At 41.7% G+C, this 16,282-nt stretch overlaps 2 protein-coding genes across 5 annotated transcripts; one reads left to right on the top strand and one right to left on the bottom strand.

The window, feature by feature from the left end:
* The first annotated feature begins 229 nt into the window (after positions 1–229).
* LOC114764667 (FUN14 domain-containing protein 1-like) lies at positions 230–2,485 on the top strand. Its single transcript, XM_028954475.1, has 5 exons — positions 230–324; positions 1,048–1,213; positions 1,293–1,368; positions 1,476–1,604; positions 1,787–2,485. Exons 1-5 carry the CDS (start codon positions 306–308, stop codon positions 1,862–1,864), a joined length of 468 nt encoding a protein of 155 aa, XP_028810308.1. The 5' UTR covers positions 230–305; the 3' UTR covers positions 1,865–2,485.
* Positions 2,486–5,249: 2,764 nt separating this feature from the next.
* LOC114764378 (ATP-dependent RNA helicase DDX3X-like) lies at positions 5,250–12,587 on the bottom strand. 4 transcript variants are annotated; one of them, XM_028953981.1, is made up of 18 exons: positions 12,264–12,587; positions 10,962–11,013; positions 10,832–10,879; positions 9,624–9,797; positions 9,183–9,318; positions 8,980–9,087; positions 8,794–8,893; positions 8,572–8,707; positions 8,280–8,476; positions 8,032–8,192; positions 7,791–7,935; positions 7,507–7,651; positions 7,260–7,310; positions 6,579–6,760; positions 6,381–6,498; positions 6,149–6,302; positions 5,856–5,980; positions 5,250–5,761 (listed from the first exon to the last, which is right to left on the bottom strand). In XM_028953981.1, the coding sequence occupies exons 1-18, from the start codon at positions 12,306–12,308 to the stop codon at positions 5,685–5,687; spliced, it is 2,154 nt and encodes a 717-aa protein (XP_028809814.1). In that variant the 5' UTR covers positions 12,309–12,587; the 3' UTR covers positions 5,250–5,684. The 4 variants fall into 4 exon arrangements, with proteins under 4 accessions (XP_028809814.1, XP_028809816.1, XP_028809815.1 ...); XM_028953983.1 differs by lacking the exon at positions 9,624–9,797; XM_028953982.1 differs by lacking the exon at positions 7,260–7,310.
* Between the last annotated feature and the right edge of the window lie 3,695 nt (positions 12,588–16,282).

Genomic DNA, 16,282 nt, shown 5'->3' on the forward strand with positions numbered 1-16,282 from the left:
ATATATAACACAGTAACATCTAATATACTAGAGTGTTGTTAGAACGCATTGTTTGCACATTTTCACTTTAAACATATTTTCCCAGCTAACGCAGACATTTTTCTTTGTTGGTGTGATTTAAACACAGGCCTGACACGGCGCATACATATCGGACATTAAGCATTAGTATAAGATAAAATGTTTGGAAAGAACAACGATCATTTCCCCTAAATGTTTTGGTCACGTTCGTTCACCAAAATGATTCAATCAAGAGAGCCGCTCCTCGGCGAACGATTCACTCCAGGACGCACCGCTTTCTGTCCAAAATGGCGGATCGCAGGGGAGGTTAGTGACAATGTAAACATTCGAGGCCAGGTCATGACTCGCTGTTTCATTTTAATCGGGGCTTGAATGTTTGTTATAGTGTTGCAATAAACGCACAGTGGAATAACGTAGCTCGAGTTCAGAATATCGTTGCCAGTTTGCCCTTAGATGATAGCATAGCTGCAAACACGAACGCTGGCAACGTCGGCGTCGTCTTGGTTTTTGAGCCAAAACGTTTTCGTTTCGATATCCTTCCAGTTCCTCGACCGGATTGAAATGACGACCATAAAAAAGCTCGCCATAATGTTGTCTATGGAAATGATGATGATATTTCCTGCATGTGTTTTGGTAGTGGACGTGGACATGGATGTCTGTGTTTATAAGATAAAATTATCCTTTATTAGTCCCACAAGTGGGAAACTTACAATGTCACGGCAGGAGGTGGACAGTACAAGATAAGAGCAGCAAAAGACAATATGTCGACTGTATTATATAAAAGCTCACTGTACAAATAAGCAAATAAATGGTCCTAGAACAGTGAATGTGAGTTGTAAAAAAAAAAAAAAAATGTCGGTATATACATTTTACATATGTACAGTGGGTAGGTATAGTCATATTGCACTTAAGAGAAGTGGAGATGGTGTACTGGATGTGTGTGGTCAGCTGTTTTTTTTTATCCCTCCCGTTACGAGGCCGCCCAGGCTTTCTGTTCAGTGGCGTGATGCTGTCCTCGCTTCCCCCAAGGTAAAGAGGATCCCGAGAGCGACGACGAGCCATACGAGGTGTTGGACCTGAGCGAGTACGCGCGGAGTCACCAGTGGTGGAGCCGCCTGTTTGGGAGCAGCTCCGGCCCCATCGCTGAGAAGTACTCAGTGGCCACTCAGATTATGATGGGAGGCGTGAGCGGGTGGTATGTGCGGCATCATCATTCCTCCATTATGGAGCCTTACACCAAACGTACTTGTTAAAAACGTTATCATTTGTTTTAGGTGTGCCGGGTACCTCTTCCAGAGGGTAGGCAAGGTTGCAGCTACTGCGGTGGGTGGAGGGTTTCTGCTGCTGCAGGTAAACAGAATAAATTATGTGGTGAATGAAGATTAAAAAAAAAAACTACCATTGCACATTGATTATTAAATGTACTACATTATAGTCGTTTCAATCATCTTTTGCAGATTGCAAACCATAGTGGCTATGTACAGGTCGACTGGAAGAAGGTAGAAAAGGATGTCAACAGCGCAAAGAAGCACCTGAAGAAGAAAGCAAAGAAAGCCGCCCCAGAAATCAACTCTGTTTTGGAGGAGGTACGCATTTCACTGTATTCTAGGCTTAAAAACATTCATATTTCTACTGTAATCCACTATACCTGGATTAGAAAGCAAAAGAAAGCAGCATGTTATTACATATACAACAGTGCCACCTAGAGGCCGTTTCTCCCCCAGCACTGTGTCTGATTCAACCGCCAATTGCACTTTTCTTTTTTCAGGCTACGGAGTTCGTGAAGAGGAATATAGTCATCTCTAGCGGTTTCGTAGGGGGATTTCTGTTGGGCCTAGCCTCCTAAGCCCCCCCTCTCATTTTGCTCTGGGAGACAATGTGCACTATGAGGGCAGGATCTCTTTAGCCCTTTTCTTGCCAAATGGGTGTGTGGCCAGTTTAACCACACATTGAAAAGTTGTGGATTTAAAAAGACCCATTGAAGTGGGCAGCCTTGTTTAACTGAGGGTAGTTTGACCAGTTCTGAACCCAGTACATATATGGGCATTGCAGGAAGTGCTGATTTGACTGCTACATTTGTTCTGGTACTTGTAAGTGTTTGTATTAAGTTAACTGTAGGTCATGTAGACAAGTGGAATGATATTTGGTCTGAAATTGTGCTGTTTATTGTTTTTGCCTTCACTGGATATTGCAACATGATTGAATTTAAATCTTTTTACAAATGTTGGGTGTCGCTCAAGTTGTCTTTTTGTTGATTGTTTACAGACATACCTTTGTTGGGTTATGAATCTTACACTGCTGAATGTGATTGTTATTAGTTTACTGCAGACTTTACGCAAATATGTATTCAAAGATGTAATACATATTTGGTTTGTTTTATGATGTTACATAAATACATGAGGGGAAAAAAGTTACTTTTCACATGGCTGTTACATTGTGGAACTATTATAATACATATTTAACTGATCACATTGCAGTCGAGAGTGTTTTGCATATTGAGACAATAAGGTTATTACAACTGCGATGGAAAAATGACAAGAGGACGGGAGGTACAAAAAACAGAATATAAAAAGGACATTAAAAAGGCACTTAGGCCCAAGAGATACGGGTAGTTTATTAAGATTGAAGTAGTCACATAAACCAAATTAAAGAATGTGGATTGGCATTTTAAAATTCTCGTGCCTACAAGAATCTTTGTATACTCAGATTCAACCTTCCCCATGCCAACTGCGCCCAATAACAAAAAACACTGAGAATGAAATCAGGTTAATTGCAATTTCAAACTTTAATTTTGGTAAAATCATACAATGAACGTACAGGTTTTCGTGCCGTGCACAGCCTCTACACTAGGTACATAAAGCAAATACTAAAGTCTACTGGGCTCTGTGGTTGTTCTTTGAGAGTTCAGCGATTTGAAAGTCTGACACCATGCTAATGACATGTAACAACTTAATACATAGCACTGTTCTATTACTCACTTCTAGATCACCAACACACAAAGAACAAACCCTAGAGACTCCCAATATGCAAATGCATTTGAATAAACCACATGTTCATTTATTTTAACTCTTTAAGATTGCCATGTGCCAGACATTCACTGGGGGGGAAAGAAAACGAACCCAAAAAAAAAATTTTTTTAAACCAATAAAAAATATTTTCTGGAGATTCTGGACACGCTGCACAAATACTTATTTAGAAAATGTTTGATAAATGTTTGTCCAAACCTTGGCATGGTTGTTTGCTTTCCAAATTTTGACTGCCAATTATAAACTGAAACATTTGGCCATGAAGCCAGTTACAGGTGAGAATTTTGACTGATTCCAAAATGACTTTAAACATTAAAAAGCTCACACTACCCCGAAATATATAAATTTCACGCATACGGGTGACATTCAACATTCAAGTGCCAGTGTTTTTGTACTGTCTTTTGGTCAAGTTACTTGAAACTATCGCTTTTTAGGCTTATAAAAATAAATATTTCTCAAAAATGTTTAATAAATTACACAAACTAGCAGCAAAAGTAGAATCTAGTAATCTGTGTGCAAATAGCTAAATTCTCCTCTGCCAATCCCCCTGGTCCCAAATAAATCCGGGTTAAATATTGAGAACCCTTCCCCTTTTGTAAACAAGCTGCGTTTTTCACAATCTTCACACACAGTATCTGGAAGCTTAAAGACACGCACTCAAGACATTTATATAAAATTCGAGATGTGCAATAAAACAACTTGTGTAAAACAGGGCGTAACATACAAGGGCCTAGACCTAACTCAAGTAGCACCATTCATCTTAAAGTTACCACAATACTGTCAGTGCATCCGCTTCAATTTACTATGTGAACTTTGAAAATTATTTCAAAAGTCAAGGCACAACACACTTGTGAGTGAAAACTATTGCACTTCAGTTGAATGCTAGTTCACGCCAACTCTCCAGCAGCTTTCTCCTGGAGAAAAAGACCATTTGACGCCAGCGCACACTGGCCATTGATAAACCCCATACAGTACGTTACGGCGGCCCACCACACCTCAGGCGGCCTAAGAGTAGCTGCAACGATGCGCAGTAACCATGGCCAAAACAATCTTTGGCCATAACTGCCAGGAAGCAAAACTTTCTTTGCAGCTGGAAAAAAATGGTTGTGCTAGAAATAAATAAATAAAAATAAAAAAAGCCAAATTATAATAACTGCACCCCAAACGCTTCATCCTGTGCAGTTTGTTCCTGGATTAGTTGCACACTACCACCCTCTCCTGACCCTGTCCTGCCTGTTCACTGAGGTCTTTCAAAAAGGGGGAGCCGTGTCAAGAGCAAGCCGAGGATGGATTTCTGAATTTCAACGCAGCTTGAAAGAGAGAGAGATAAACAAAAATACCAAATAAAAATTAGATTAAAAAATTATGCATGTGGATCATTTGAAGTGAAATAAAGCCTGCTGCAAATTTTTGTATCTCCTTGACCAAAAAACACCACTAGCATTGCGGATCGATAGAGACGGCCCTGACGTTCGGCTAAAGGTCGCTCTGGTACTGTGGTCCTAGTGTAGCCATTTTTACCTCAATATTTAATAAATGGCAGTTGCTTTGACATACTCTACCATTTAAAAATACATTTCCAAATTGTTGTACCCCCTCCCCCCAAAAATGGTTCAAGAAAGATAAGCAAATTAAATTTAAACCACTCACAGGCTAGTGCATTTTTATACGACTAGCTGCCCAAGAGTTTGTCAATTACTGAGTGGATTAAAATTCAAGTGTCAAACGCTTCAACCCGCAAGCACGGAGAAGTTGTGTTTAATTATGACGTTATGACATGAGCATTAAGATAATAAACTGGAATGGCTTTTGATCGAAGACTACCATTTCCTTAAAAAGGTTCCTCTCCAGGATAGAGTGAGCAAGAAGAATCTCCCTTGAAATGAATTTTGCCACACAAGGGTTTGAAAGCCAATAATGGAACGCTCCTGTGAAGCTCACAGTCTGCCTGGTGACCCTGCGACAAATTTGAAGTTCAAAATGGAATCATGACTCACTCAAGTCATATAATCCCAGAGTTTTTGCCAAGGTTTGATTTAGACCAAGTTAATTTGTATGCCTTCCCAAAAAAAAAAAAAAAAAAAAAAAAAAAAAAAAAAAAAAAGGAAAGAAACGCAATCATTTCTCAGCCTGGTGTAGGCCAGCATGACATTAATAAAAGAAAGAGAGAAGAGAAAAAAAAAAAAAAAAAAAAAAAAAGCCTACGTTGAAAGGCACAGTACATTAACAAATGATTCTCACTTAGTTTCAGAACAAAGAAAGAAATGAGATGCAGTGGGAGGGGAAGCAAAAAAAATAAATAAATAAAAATCCAAACCGAAGACTCCAAAATTTAATCAGGCTATTGTGTTCGTTTCTCTCTGATCTTCAGACAGTTGCATGGAGACCGGTCACCCTCCTTGGTGTGACACTATGGCTCTCCTCGTCTCCTGGTTCTTTTTTTATTATTTGTTTTTTTGTTCCAGAACGTGCGCAGAGAATCACAGCTGGTAATGTACTGAAGTTCTTGAAAGCTACACAGGGTATTAATAGTCTGGCTAAAGTTTACATGTGGTTTCCATTTAAATCGAGCTTGGCATGGTGACCTACTATCGTGAAAGGTGGGAGTAGGAAGGAGGCTGATGGCGTTTGCTAGGGTAATTAGTTACCCCACCAATCCACCTGCTGAGAATAGCTTCCGCCATAGCCGTCGTTGCTGTAAAAGTTGCCAAAGCCCCCTGCAAAAAAAAAAAAAAAAAAAAAAAAGGACATTCAATCACACTTAATTATCCAGATCACCGCATTCCCTACAATAGATTAATAGATCCTTACCACCACCAAACCCTCGGTTTCCAGTGTGGCCTCCAGTGCTGCGGCCTCCCCGACTCCCGAAGGTGCCACTGCTACTGCTGCTGGTCTGGCGGTAGTCCCTTGCACCAAAGCCACCGGAGAACCTACTGAATAAATCAGGATTGGAAAGCGTTATTAATCTCGAGGGACGGGCCACATCAGCACTAAAAATCACAGAAAAGAAAAAAGAAAATAATCATAATACTAAAATTCTGGCATATACCCACAACTACTCCTGGCCAGGCTGGAGGTAAAACTAGCGGGTCGGAATTTACCTCTTGGAGCGGCCACGGCCGCTGCTCTTGTGCTGGTGCTCATATGCCAGGCTCTCAAGCCAAGATGGCACTTCCTGTTTGGCCTCCACCAGGAGGTCCAGAAGATCCTTGGTGATATTCCCGTTTTTATCATTAAAGAAAGATGTTGCCAGCCCTAACATGAGAAATCACATTAGCATCATAATAACAATAATAATAAATGTTTTTCAAATTCTCAAAACTGAATACATACCTAGGTTACCGACACGGCCAGTACGACCAATGCGGTGAACATACTCCTCAATGTCACTGGGGAGGTCGAAGTTGATGACGTGCTTCACATTGGAGATGTCCAGACCGCGGGCAGCCACCTACATGGACACCATAATTACTTGGCATCACAAGACTCATTACCAACTCAAAACCAACTGAAGGAAATTTGAAGACTTACAGCTGTGGCGACCAAAATCGGGCATCTGCCAGAGCGGAACTGGTGAAGTGCTTCCTCACGGTCTCTCTGGGATCGGTCACCATGGATGCTGGTGCAAGCGTAGCCCTCGCGGTAGAGGAAATCCTCCAATGAGTCAGCACCTTTTTTGGTCTCGACAAACACCAGCGTCAGAGAATCCTTGCCTGTAGAGAAATGATAAAATGTTAACTAATTTATAGCAAAATACCAGATATTAAGATTCCAGCCTAGAAGAGCAAATAAAAAGCCACATTGTCAGAACGGTAATGGGATGTAAGTCTTTATATTTGATGCCATCTTTTATATAACTTGTAACAAGAATGACATGATTGAGATGATTTAAAAATAAATAAAATAAATAAAAAAGGGGGGGAGGCAATTTTATTTCAACGCCTGAAATAAAACCATCTGCATAAGCATTTTAAACCAAATAGAATGTCTACTGGCAATCAAGAAATAAAATCGCCATGTATCTGAAAAGGACTAAGGAAGAAAAAAGGCAAAAACAACGATGGCATGGGGGATGTGATGAAAATAGATGGAACAGCAGAAAAGCTGGACCATTTAACAGGGACTTAAAAATAAAAATAAAAATCTAATTTACAAAGGGAAAAATAAGGATGACATTGGCATTCCACACCCATCAAAAAATATTCTACTCACCAGGTTTCTCAATGCTTTCCCCAGTTTGGTCCTGAACCTCGCTGGGTATGACTTTGAATAAAACCAAACCTACACTTTATGCAGTGTTCAACCAAACTGCATAATGCACACAGAAGTGCATGTTTCATTCACCACTCACTACACATTTAAAAGGTAAACTATTACAAGAGCTAGCTCGCCAAGATAAATGAAATATTTGAAACTGCTGAAGAATATAATGCTTTAGACAAGCAATGAGTCAAATTACCTGTAGCATTGAGGAGATCAAGCAGGAAAGACCTCTTGTCATTCTCTTCTACCCACACAACCTTTTGAGTGATGTTCTCTGAGGTGGAGCCCACTCGGCCCACAGCCAAGAAAATGTACTCATCCAGGAAATCACGGGCCAGGATCTGCCCAAGAACATAAGGTGCTCAAATTCTATTGTTTCATTGTTATGCAAATCTAGTTACAGTTTAAGGAGACCTGTCTACATGCACCACAGCAGCAGTCACATTGTTTTCGTAATGAGCAACCAGTCTTCAGGCTTACCTGAATCTCCTTAGGGAAGGTGGCACTGAACATCATGGTTTGACGATGGCCTTTGGGGGGCATGGTGTCCTGTTCCACAATGCGCCGGATCTGGGGCTCGAAACCCATGTCCAACATTCGATCAGCTTCATCCAGCACCAGGTAGCTTCATGATTGAAAAGGACCAGGTCAGTTCAACATGCTGGAATCTACAAATCTCACAGACCATCCACTGGCACATTCAAAAGAAGGCTTCTTATACCTGCAGTAGTCTAGGCCAATCTTGCCTCGCTCCATCATGTCCACTAGACGCCCTGGTGTGGCCACCAAGAGGTGGCAGCCTCTCTCCAGATCACGGATCTGCTGGCCAATGTCAGCCCCACCATACACCACGCACGGACGAACACGGGAGCGGTAGGCAAACTGGATAAAAACGGAGGTCAAAGTAAATCAAACAGACAGTAATGACGCAGGTCAGGAGACCTAGGAGGGAGAGAGCAGGAGAGGTACCTTTCGGGCCTCGTCATAAATCTGGAGGGCCAGCTCTCTGGTTGGGGCCAGAACCAGAGAGAGTGGGTACTGCTTGCGGCGCCCGTATTTGCCATTTTCCTGGGAGCCACCTTTCACGGCCTGCAGGGCCTCTCCTGGCCCATCTGTGTAAATCTGACTGAGCACCGGCAGCAGGAAGGCAGCAGTTTTACCAGAGCCTGTCCACGAACAAACAGTGTTGATTGAAATGACCTCAAATCTACAAGCAGAAAACCTAAAGCAAAACCTCTGAGCATCCACGCATGGCACTCACCAGTCTGGGCACACGCCATTAGGTCTCTCTTGGACTTGATGATTGGAATGGCATGCTTCTGGACCGGGGTAGGGCGGCTATAGCGGCTCAGTGTGATGTTGCCCATGATGATCTCCCCCATGTCCACATCATGGAACTGAAGCAGACAAAATTTGCAATCTGAACACCATTTTCACAGTTCTGAGTTAACATCAGATTCTAATGCAGCACATCAGAACTTACACTGTCGATGGGACTAGGGGCATTCTGACCGGTGGCCTCGACAGGAATGTCATCGTACTTCTCAAAGTTGATTCCTGTATTGCTGCCAGAAAACAGCTCACTGCAAAGCAGAGAAGACGAACGGGTGAGCGTGCCTGACTAAACCGAGGCAGGTGGCAGGTCACGGGTTCAGGGTCAAGTACTCACTGTTCAAGACGCTCGTTGCGAGACAGCGGCTTGGACCAGTCTTCTTCATCCCTGGAGTCATCTAACCAGCGGCCGCCTCCACCGCTCGCAAACCCTCCACGCTCAAACCTGCAGACCAATAGCGCACTGCTCAGCATTTTGGGCTATAAAAAAATAGCTGCTGTTAACTCACAGTTCAGTAGGGAAGACTTAAAATCCCATACCTTGGCCGTGAAGAGCCTCGATCGTTGAAGAAAGAAGACTTGCCCCGGTCGCTGCGTCCTCCAAAACTGGTGTAAGCATCTCTGTCTCTCTGGACATTCCAGCCACCACCATCTTTGTTGTCATAGCCAAATCCCTCTAATAAATTACATTTACAGCATTTATCAGACGCCTTTATCCAGATCGACTAACAATCAGTAGTTACAGGGACAGTCCCCCTGGAGCAACTCAGGGTTTAGTGTCTTGCTCAGGGACACAAGGGTAGTAAGTGGGATTTGAACCTGGGTCATGGTTCATAGGAGAGTGTGTTGCCCACTAGGCCACTACCAAAAAAATAAGGGTGTATGTAGCGGTCAGGCCTCAGCTAACCACCTTAATATAAAAAAATAAATAAAAATTAAAAAATTTTAAAATAATAGCAACGGGTCTAGAGCTTCATTAACCTGAGCTCTGCACTGGCTGGCCAGGGCTGTAAGAGCTGCCGCCTCTTCCGCGAAATCCTCCACGGCCACCACGGTCCTGCCGAAGGGGTACACGTCCAGAAAAACTGTTTCGGTCGCCATTATGGAAACCATTTACAAAGCCATTACTCCGGCCTCCATCCCATCCTGCCGAATCTTGAGAGAAGAAATAAAATAACTCCCGTGAAGACTCCGCAATAAGCGAGATACTGAACAATGAAAGTTGTGTCGTTGTGATACACACAGCACACAAAATGTCCTCTGCATTTAACCCATTACCATCTTTGGGAGCAGCGGGGAGCCTTTAAAAGGCGACTGGGAAACTGTGGTGACCGTACCCCGCTGAAGGGAATTTGTACCAGCTACCTGAACCGGAAACCACCGCCCCCAAAAGGACGGGCAGGGAATTGAACTTAGCTTTGTTCAGGATGTACAAAAGTACAAGCAAAAGGTATGCTACAAATAAGCACCAAGCTTCCCTAAGTTCATTTACTGCATTTCAATAAGTGCTCTCAGAGCCCACCGTATGGGAATAAAGCCCATGTTTCAGACGTGTATACTTTTGTCAAAGCATGCAGACCAGTCGTGCTGCTAAGCTTTTTGGATTCAATTCACAACCAAAACTTGCAGCCAATTCTGGTTGGCACTAGACCAACCTGTCTAGTAGAGAAATAACCATTTCTGGCCTTATTAGAGGAAAAAAAATGTAATAAAGTGGTCAGTGGTGGGTTCTACAAAGTCTTCAATTCAGAATGCTGCTATGACCTACAGCAATATCACCCTCCTTACTGAGCTTGCAACAGAAGAATCTGAAACCGTACAAGCTAAAGCAGCACCTTGCAGCATGCCTCACACCAGAAATAACTAATTCGTGCTTCGCAATCACTAAAAGTGACCCAAGCCCCCGGTCACATCCTGACCCATGCAATGGAAGTAGAGGCCCAGTGTCAAACATGTAACCAGACGCTACTGTGCACTGGGTGAAGTTAGGGGTCCATCCCAGCAAAATGTTCAAGTCTAAACACAGGACCGACACTGACTCGCTGAGGTGATGTTGGGGGAACAAAAAAAAAATAAAAAATTAAAAAATGAGGTGGGAGATGCTTTGTCCTGATGCATTACAAAAACGGTTGATGGGAGATGTCAATGAGTGAACTTAATGTGAAGACAGGCTTTTATACCATTCTTACCATTTTTGGATGCTTCTTTGTTACGTAAATGGGGTGGAATGTAACGTCCTAGAGAAATTAAATAAATTAAGAGTCAGCTCACCTTCATTGATTTCCACAACACTTGAATAGAATATAAAAAAGCACTTACTGCCTGTACCACCACCCTGCACGTCAGCAGACTTCAAGTCTAGGGCAGCAAGCTGGGAGGAGGAAAAAAAAAGGAGACGTTTGATGAGTAAAATATGAGACAGGGTTTGAGACTACCTTTACAACAAGCAAATACGCGAATTTAAAAACGCAAGTCATTTAGAGTTCCTTATTTTATAGGTACCAAAAGACGTTAATAGCAAACCACAATTCACTCATAACACTATGCCCTACTTAACATGCTGCTCCAAGGTGGGGAAAAACCTAGAGCATTACGAAATAATACGAATAAAAAATAAAAAAAAACTAGAAAACGTAAGACTCACGAAGTATCGAGATTTAAAGCCCTCATCTCGACGGAAACGTCGTCTCAACGCTGTACGGACGTTCGCCCCGAGGAGCGTGACGCACACAGAAACTGCGCGGCCCGGCCGGCCTTTAGCATCGGCTACCGCTAACGCGCGGCTAACGCTAACGTAGCATCCCGCAGGGGAACTCTCCCAGAGGGCCAGCCGGAATTCGGCCCCGTCGCGCAGCTTTGTTGGGGGGTTCCAAGTGACCCCAGAGAACCACGAAGCGAGAAATAAAAAAAAGAGGACGAAGCAACGCGGCGCCGAATTTCACCGCTTGCCGGCAGACCGGCGAGCAAACTAGCCGGTTACGGTTAACGGGAAACGGTGAAAAACGTTGCGGAAACGTATTATAAACTAAGAAAAAAGGGGCATCTTAATACGAAACTAAATCAAAACGCCGGAAACTAAAACCAACCTACAGAGGGGAATGTTCTGTATTAAGTCACTTTAGACCACGAAACCGTAAAAAAGGTGAAATAAGGGGATAAATAACATGAATAGATCTTGGGGAAAAACGTCGTACTCTTCGTGGAACTAGTAATGTCAACCGATCGTCGGTTCCACTTCGGCTAAAAGCTAACAAAGAATGCGCTTGCTAAATAGCGGTCGGCTAAAGTAAAATATATACTACAATAAAGCGGGGTCCACGTCCACGGCACCGAACGAACTCGACCGGGCAACGCGGGGCGTTTTAGCCTAAAGGGCCCAGAAATGGTGACGGAACCACGAGGCCCGGCCGAAGAAGCGAACGCCGCATCGAGCGGCGCAGTTCCGCCATCACCACCATTACCTCCGTCTGCTCCACCAACCTCCATCTTAACCAGCAGATTAGGGCGACACGCAGCAAGATGAGCCCGACGCTGTGGCCCCGCACGGCCACGAGTACGCGGCTCCTAACTTCGCGTTCGGCCCGCATCGAGCACACGGACCGCCAGAAAACGCGCACTTACCTGCTGATCTAGACCGTGTGCATTTTCGACGGCCACATGACTCATAACTAAAGAATAATGAGGATGTATTTTCGTATTTGGAGAAAGGATTTTCTTTGTTTGCCGGTATGTGCTGGTCGTCCTGGTACGTTCCCCTTCGTCGTCGTCGATTTATTTAATCTCCCGCTCGGCGTACCTGACTAAATAAAATGATAAACCTTCCCTTTGTTCTCAAACGATACTAAAGAAGAAGAAAAAAAAACCCCACGAAGCTAGCTAGAAACGCGCAAACACAGTTCTGAACGTGGCGAGATCCTGTTAGCCGTGCCCGGACTCGACCTCCGCTTTATAGCAGGCGGCGCTGCGTGCTGGGACACGGCGGCGCGTCACCGGCGCGTCACCGCCGCGTTTCATTGGTCGACGCCGCGCATTGGTCGCGACGTTTATCACTATCGGTTATTAACGACGACAATGAACAGAAACAAAACAAAAGAAAAAAACGTGATTTTTATTTGTCTTTAGGGGCTTCTTCACGCACCTCCCACTAGTAATGCCGTCGATGCTGCCATTATGCTGGGCCGGTGGTGGCCCCGTATTCAGGAGGTTGCCAAGGTGCCACTGAGGTGCCACTGAGGTCCCCTTGATCAGGGCACCGTCCCCACACACTGCTCCCCGTTCTGCTCACCAAGGGTGATGTTTAAAAGCAGAGGACACATTTCGTTGTGTCACCGTGTGCTGTGCTGCAGTGTATCACACTTCACTTTCATTAATGGTAAAGTTTAACATACTTTTTTTTTAGAAAGTACATTCATCTCAACCTGAACAAGAGAAAATTGTAAAGATTCAGTACTTTCTCAATGAGAGAACTTTTTACTGATTTTTACTTTTTCTTGTACTTTACCGACACTGATGCTTTGAGATGTACCTTTTTAGCCGCCTTTTCAAAATTGCATTAAGAGATCATTCGAGAAAATCTTTTCTGTCGTTAGTACGTTGACTTTGGTTTGACATTGCCTCGAAATGTAGATACCCTTTATGTTAAATTAGTTTTATTTTTGTATATATTTGTATTATTATAATTATTTAAAAAGTAGCACATAGTTTGTTCTTGTAATTACTGGTACAGTAAATATGATGCACTGCAGGCCCATAGAAAATACATATTTCCATCTTTTTGTTGAATATTCCTGTACCAGGAATTCCGGTGAGTAGTGGAGAGAGGACAGACTGTGAAAATGTGCTAAATTCAACTCTGATTCCCCTGTTTTCAAGAAGAACCAGCCTGACGGATGCCGGGTGGATGAAGTTGCAGTTTTCTTTCTATATGAAAAGACAGCCATGTTCTGATTTCTGTGCTGTGTTTTCAGTGGTAAAAAAAAGGAGAATCAGCTACGATAATTAATAATGAAAAGTGATTCTGGATTTAATTTAAATTGAGATTCCATTGGCTTCAGAAATGTTGTCACAGATATCTGGCAGAAACTCTTTACTTGTGATGATAGTGTAAAGCACAGTTAATACAGAAGTGACATGGGTAAATACAATATCTGATCAAAGTTTTGAGTGTTGTGGTGTCTGGTGGATTTTTTTTTAGATTTTATCATTAGACCCTAAATCAGATTTCACATTTCATCAAGTACATTTCTATTCTAAATGCTACAATTTCAGAGTGAGCACTAACACACTGTGTTATAATGCACATTACAAAAGATTTTATTAATGTGATTCATTTTAGGAATAGTGCAGGAGAGGAAGAGGAAGGCCAACAAACTAGTGGCATTGCAGGTAAACTCCTTAAGTGTGAAATACAGTTAAATTTTTTATCAAAAATGTTCTGTACATTTCACCACTCTGCACCCAACATCCCTGGATTGGCTACAGCAGTCACAACCCTGCTTAGGAGAATTTTCCTCTGGGATGAATAAAGTATCTATCTATCAAGTGGTTATGAATAATAAGTGAGAGAGAAGTAAACCTGCATTAGAACTACCACATAACCTTAAAAATGAGACATTGTCATCCAATCAAAAGTCTAGAAATAAATCAGGAAAGTGCTTGCTTAATTCACCAGCTGCCCAAAGTGTAGCATTCTTGGTTATGAGTGTTTCTTTGGCAATGTGACCTCATGTTTGACCTTTCATCACACCCAATCTGCAGATAAAAAAAGCTGCACATGTAATTTCCGTCTTATTTGTTCAGTTACAGGTCTTCTAAAGCTCAGAGGAAGCTCGCCTTTACTGCTCCTAGTCAGTACAGGAACATATGCTGAAGGATAAAGGAGCCAATTACCAATTAGGCAAAGCCTTTCAACGGCAAGGCAGATGGGTGCTTGAACATTTTTTTAAAAAAGTAGATAAATCGTATAGTTCGATTTAACTGAATCCTGTGCTACATTCTATATATGAAATTTCTTCACTTATACACTCAATACATGGTCAATAAGCTTTCATGTTGCCTTTAAAACAATTAATTCTATATTTTTAGATGCACTTGTAAGCAGGGTTCTTCCACATGTGCACGTGGGGAGAAAAAAAAAAAAAAAAAAAGCTAATTTAATCACAATATTGTTAGACTAAACTATATGACAACCCCAAAAAGCTTAATTTGGAGGAAGTGTTTCTTCCTGCAAGTTTGCACAAGCCCAAGCCGGAGTAAAGCGGTCCTCATCAGGTTCAGTCGCAAATCAGCAGCTGTAATTGACATGACTTAAAAGGAGACTCGCGGCTGCGGAGGTGCTGGAATATGGAAGCAACACATGCAGTCCCACGTGTCGTTTCTTAACGCGGTCTTAAGGAAACTATGTACTTCATTATACGTTCATATGTCAATCCAATTTCAATAATTTTCCATTACTTTATACTTTTATTTCATATTCCAAAACTATTCAAGGTCTGGAAAATTCTCTTTTCAAACTGCATGACTTTTCCAGGTTTTAGATGACCATAGACTAGATGACCAAAATAAAATAAATAATAATAAAAATTATACCATTTGCCAGAGACTACTAAAAAGAAATCATACACAGACAAATAATTCAAATACCATTTATTTCTTTAACTTTCCTTTAAGTATAACTTTACAGTGTGCTGGGTTTGTACAGTGCTCTAAGGCAGATCAAGGGATGGAACCATCCATGCAACTTTGACAAAAATGCTTTAAAAGAATTAACCAAAAAATATATAGAAGGCAAAAATGATCCTGAATTAACATTTACAAATAAATCTTTAAAACTGGAGGAGAGAGGAAAAAAAAAAAAAAACCTTTTCAACAAAAGTGAAAAGAATGAGCTGTAGTGCTTTATCAGGGCAGGAAAGAGCTGCTGAAAAAAAAAAAAAAAAATCTATTGGATCTTCATTGCAGTACACCATACCCACTTCCATCATGAAACTCCATGTTACCAATTATTTTCCTTGTAAAACATTATTTTTTATATACTTATATATATATATAAACAGCATGTCTATAGGCCACTGGTTTGTTTTGGCAGAAATCTGGAATTTCCCCCACCCCCAATCCATGCAACTTTTTGGTGAAACGAGAAATGAAAAATCAATCAGGAGACATTTTGTTTCACTACCAAAATACATTTTGTCCTACCAGTTTTTGTATTTTTTTCCTTTTTCTATACTTTGCGTGCATCATGTATTTACAAAATGTACCATTAATGAAAATTCAGAAAGCTACAAACTGAAAGTTGCATTTGAACTTTTATTCTTGCTAGTTTCGCAATGTTTTTGTAGTTATATACCTTTGTAGAGATAAAACTTCAAGTGGAAAGTTCCCATGGCGACTAGCTCCAGAATCCCAGCTTCACACTATGACCAAAAACAAAAATTTGGCAAAAGAAAAACAAAAAAAAAAAAAAAAAAAAAAAAAAAAGCTCTGTACAGTGAATAAATCTTTCTTAAAAATAACACAAGGACAAATGTTCCTCTTAAATCAAACACTACTTTTCTTAAGTTTCAGCAAAATAACCTCTATAAAACAAAAACAGCAAAGGATTTAAATATAATATCAGGCCTTTAATCTTAAATGTCTGC

This window comes from Denticeps clupeoides, chromosome 15 (assembly GCF_900700375.1).
Source record: "Denticeps clupeoides chromosome 15, fDenClu1.1, whole genome shotgun sequence".
Taxonomy (NCBI): domain Eukaryota; kingdom Metazoa; phylum Chordata; class Actinopteri; order Clupeiformes; family Denticipitidae; genus Denticeps; species Denticeps clupeoides.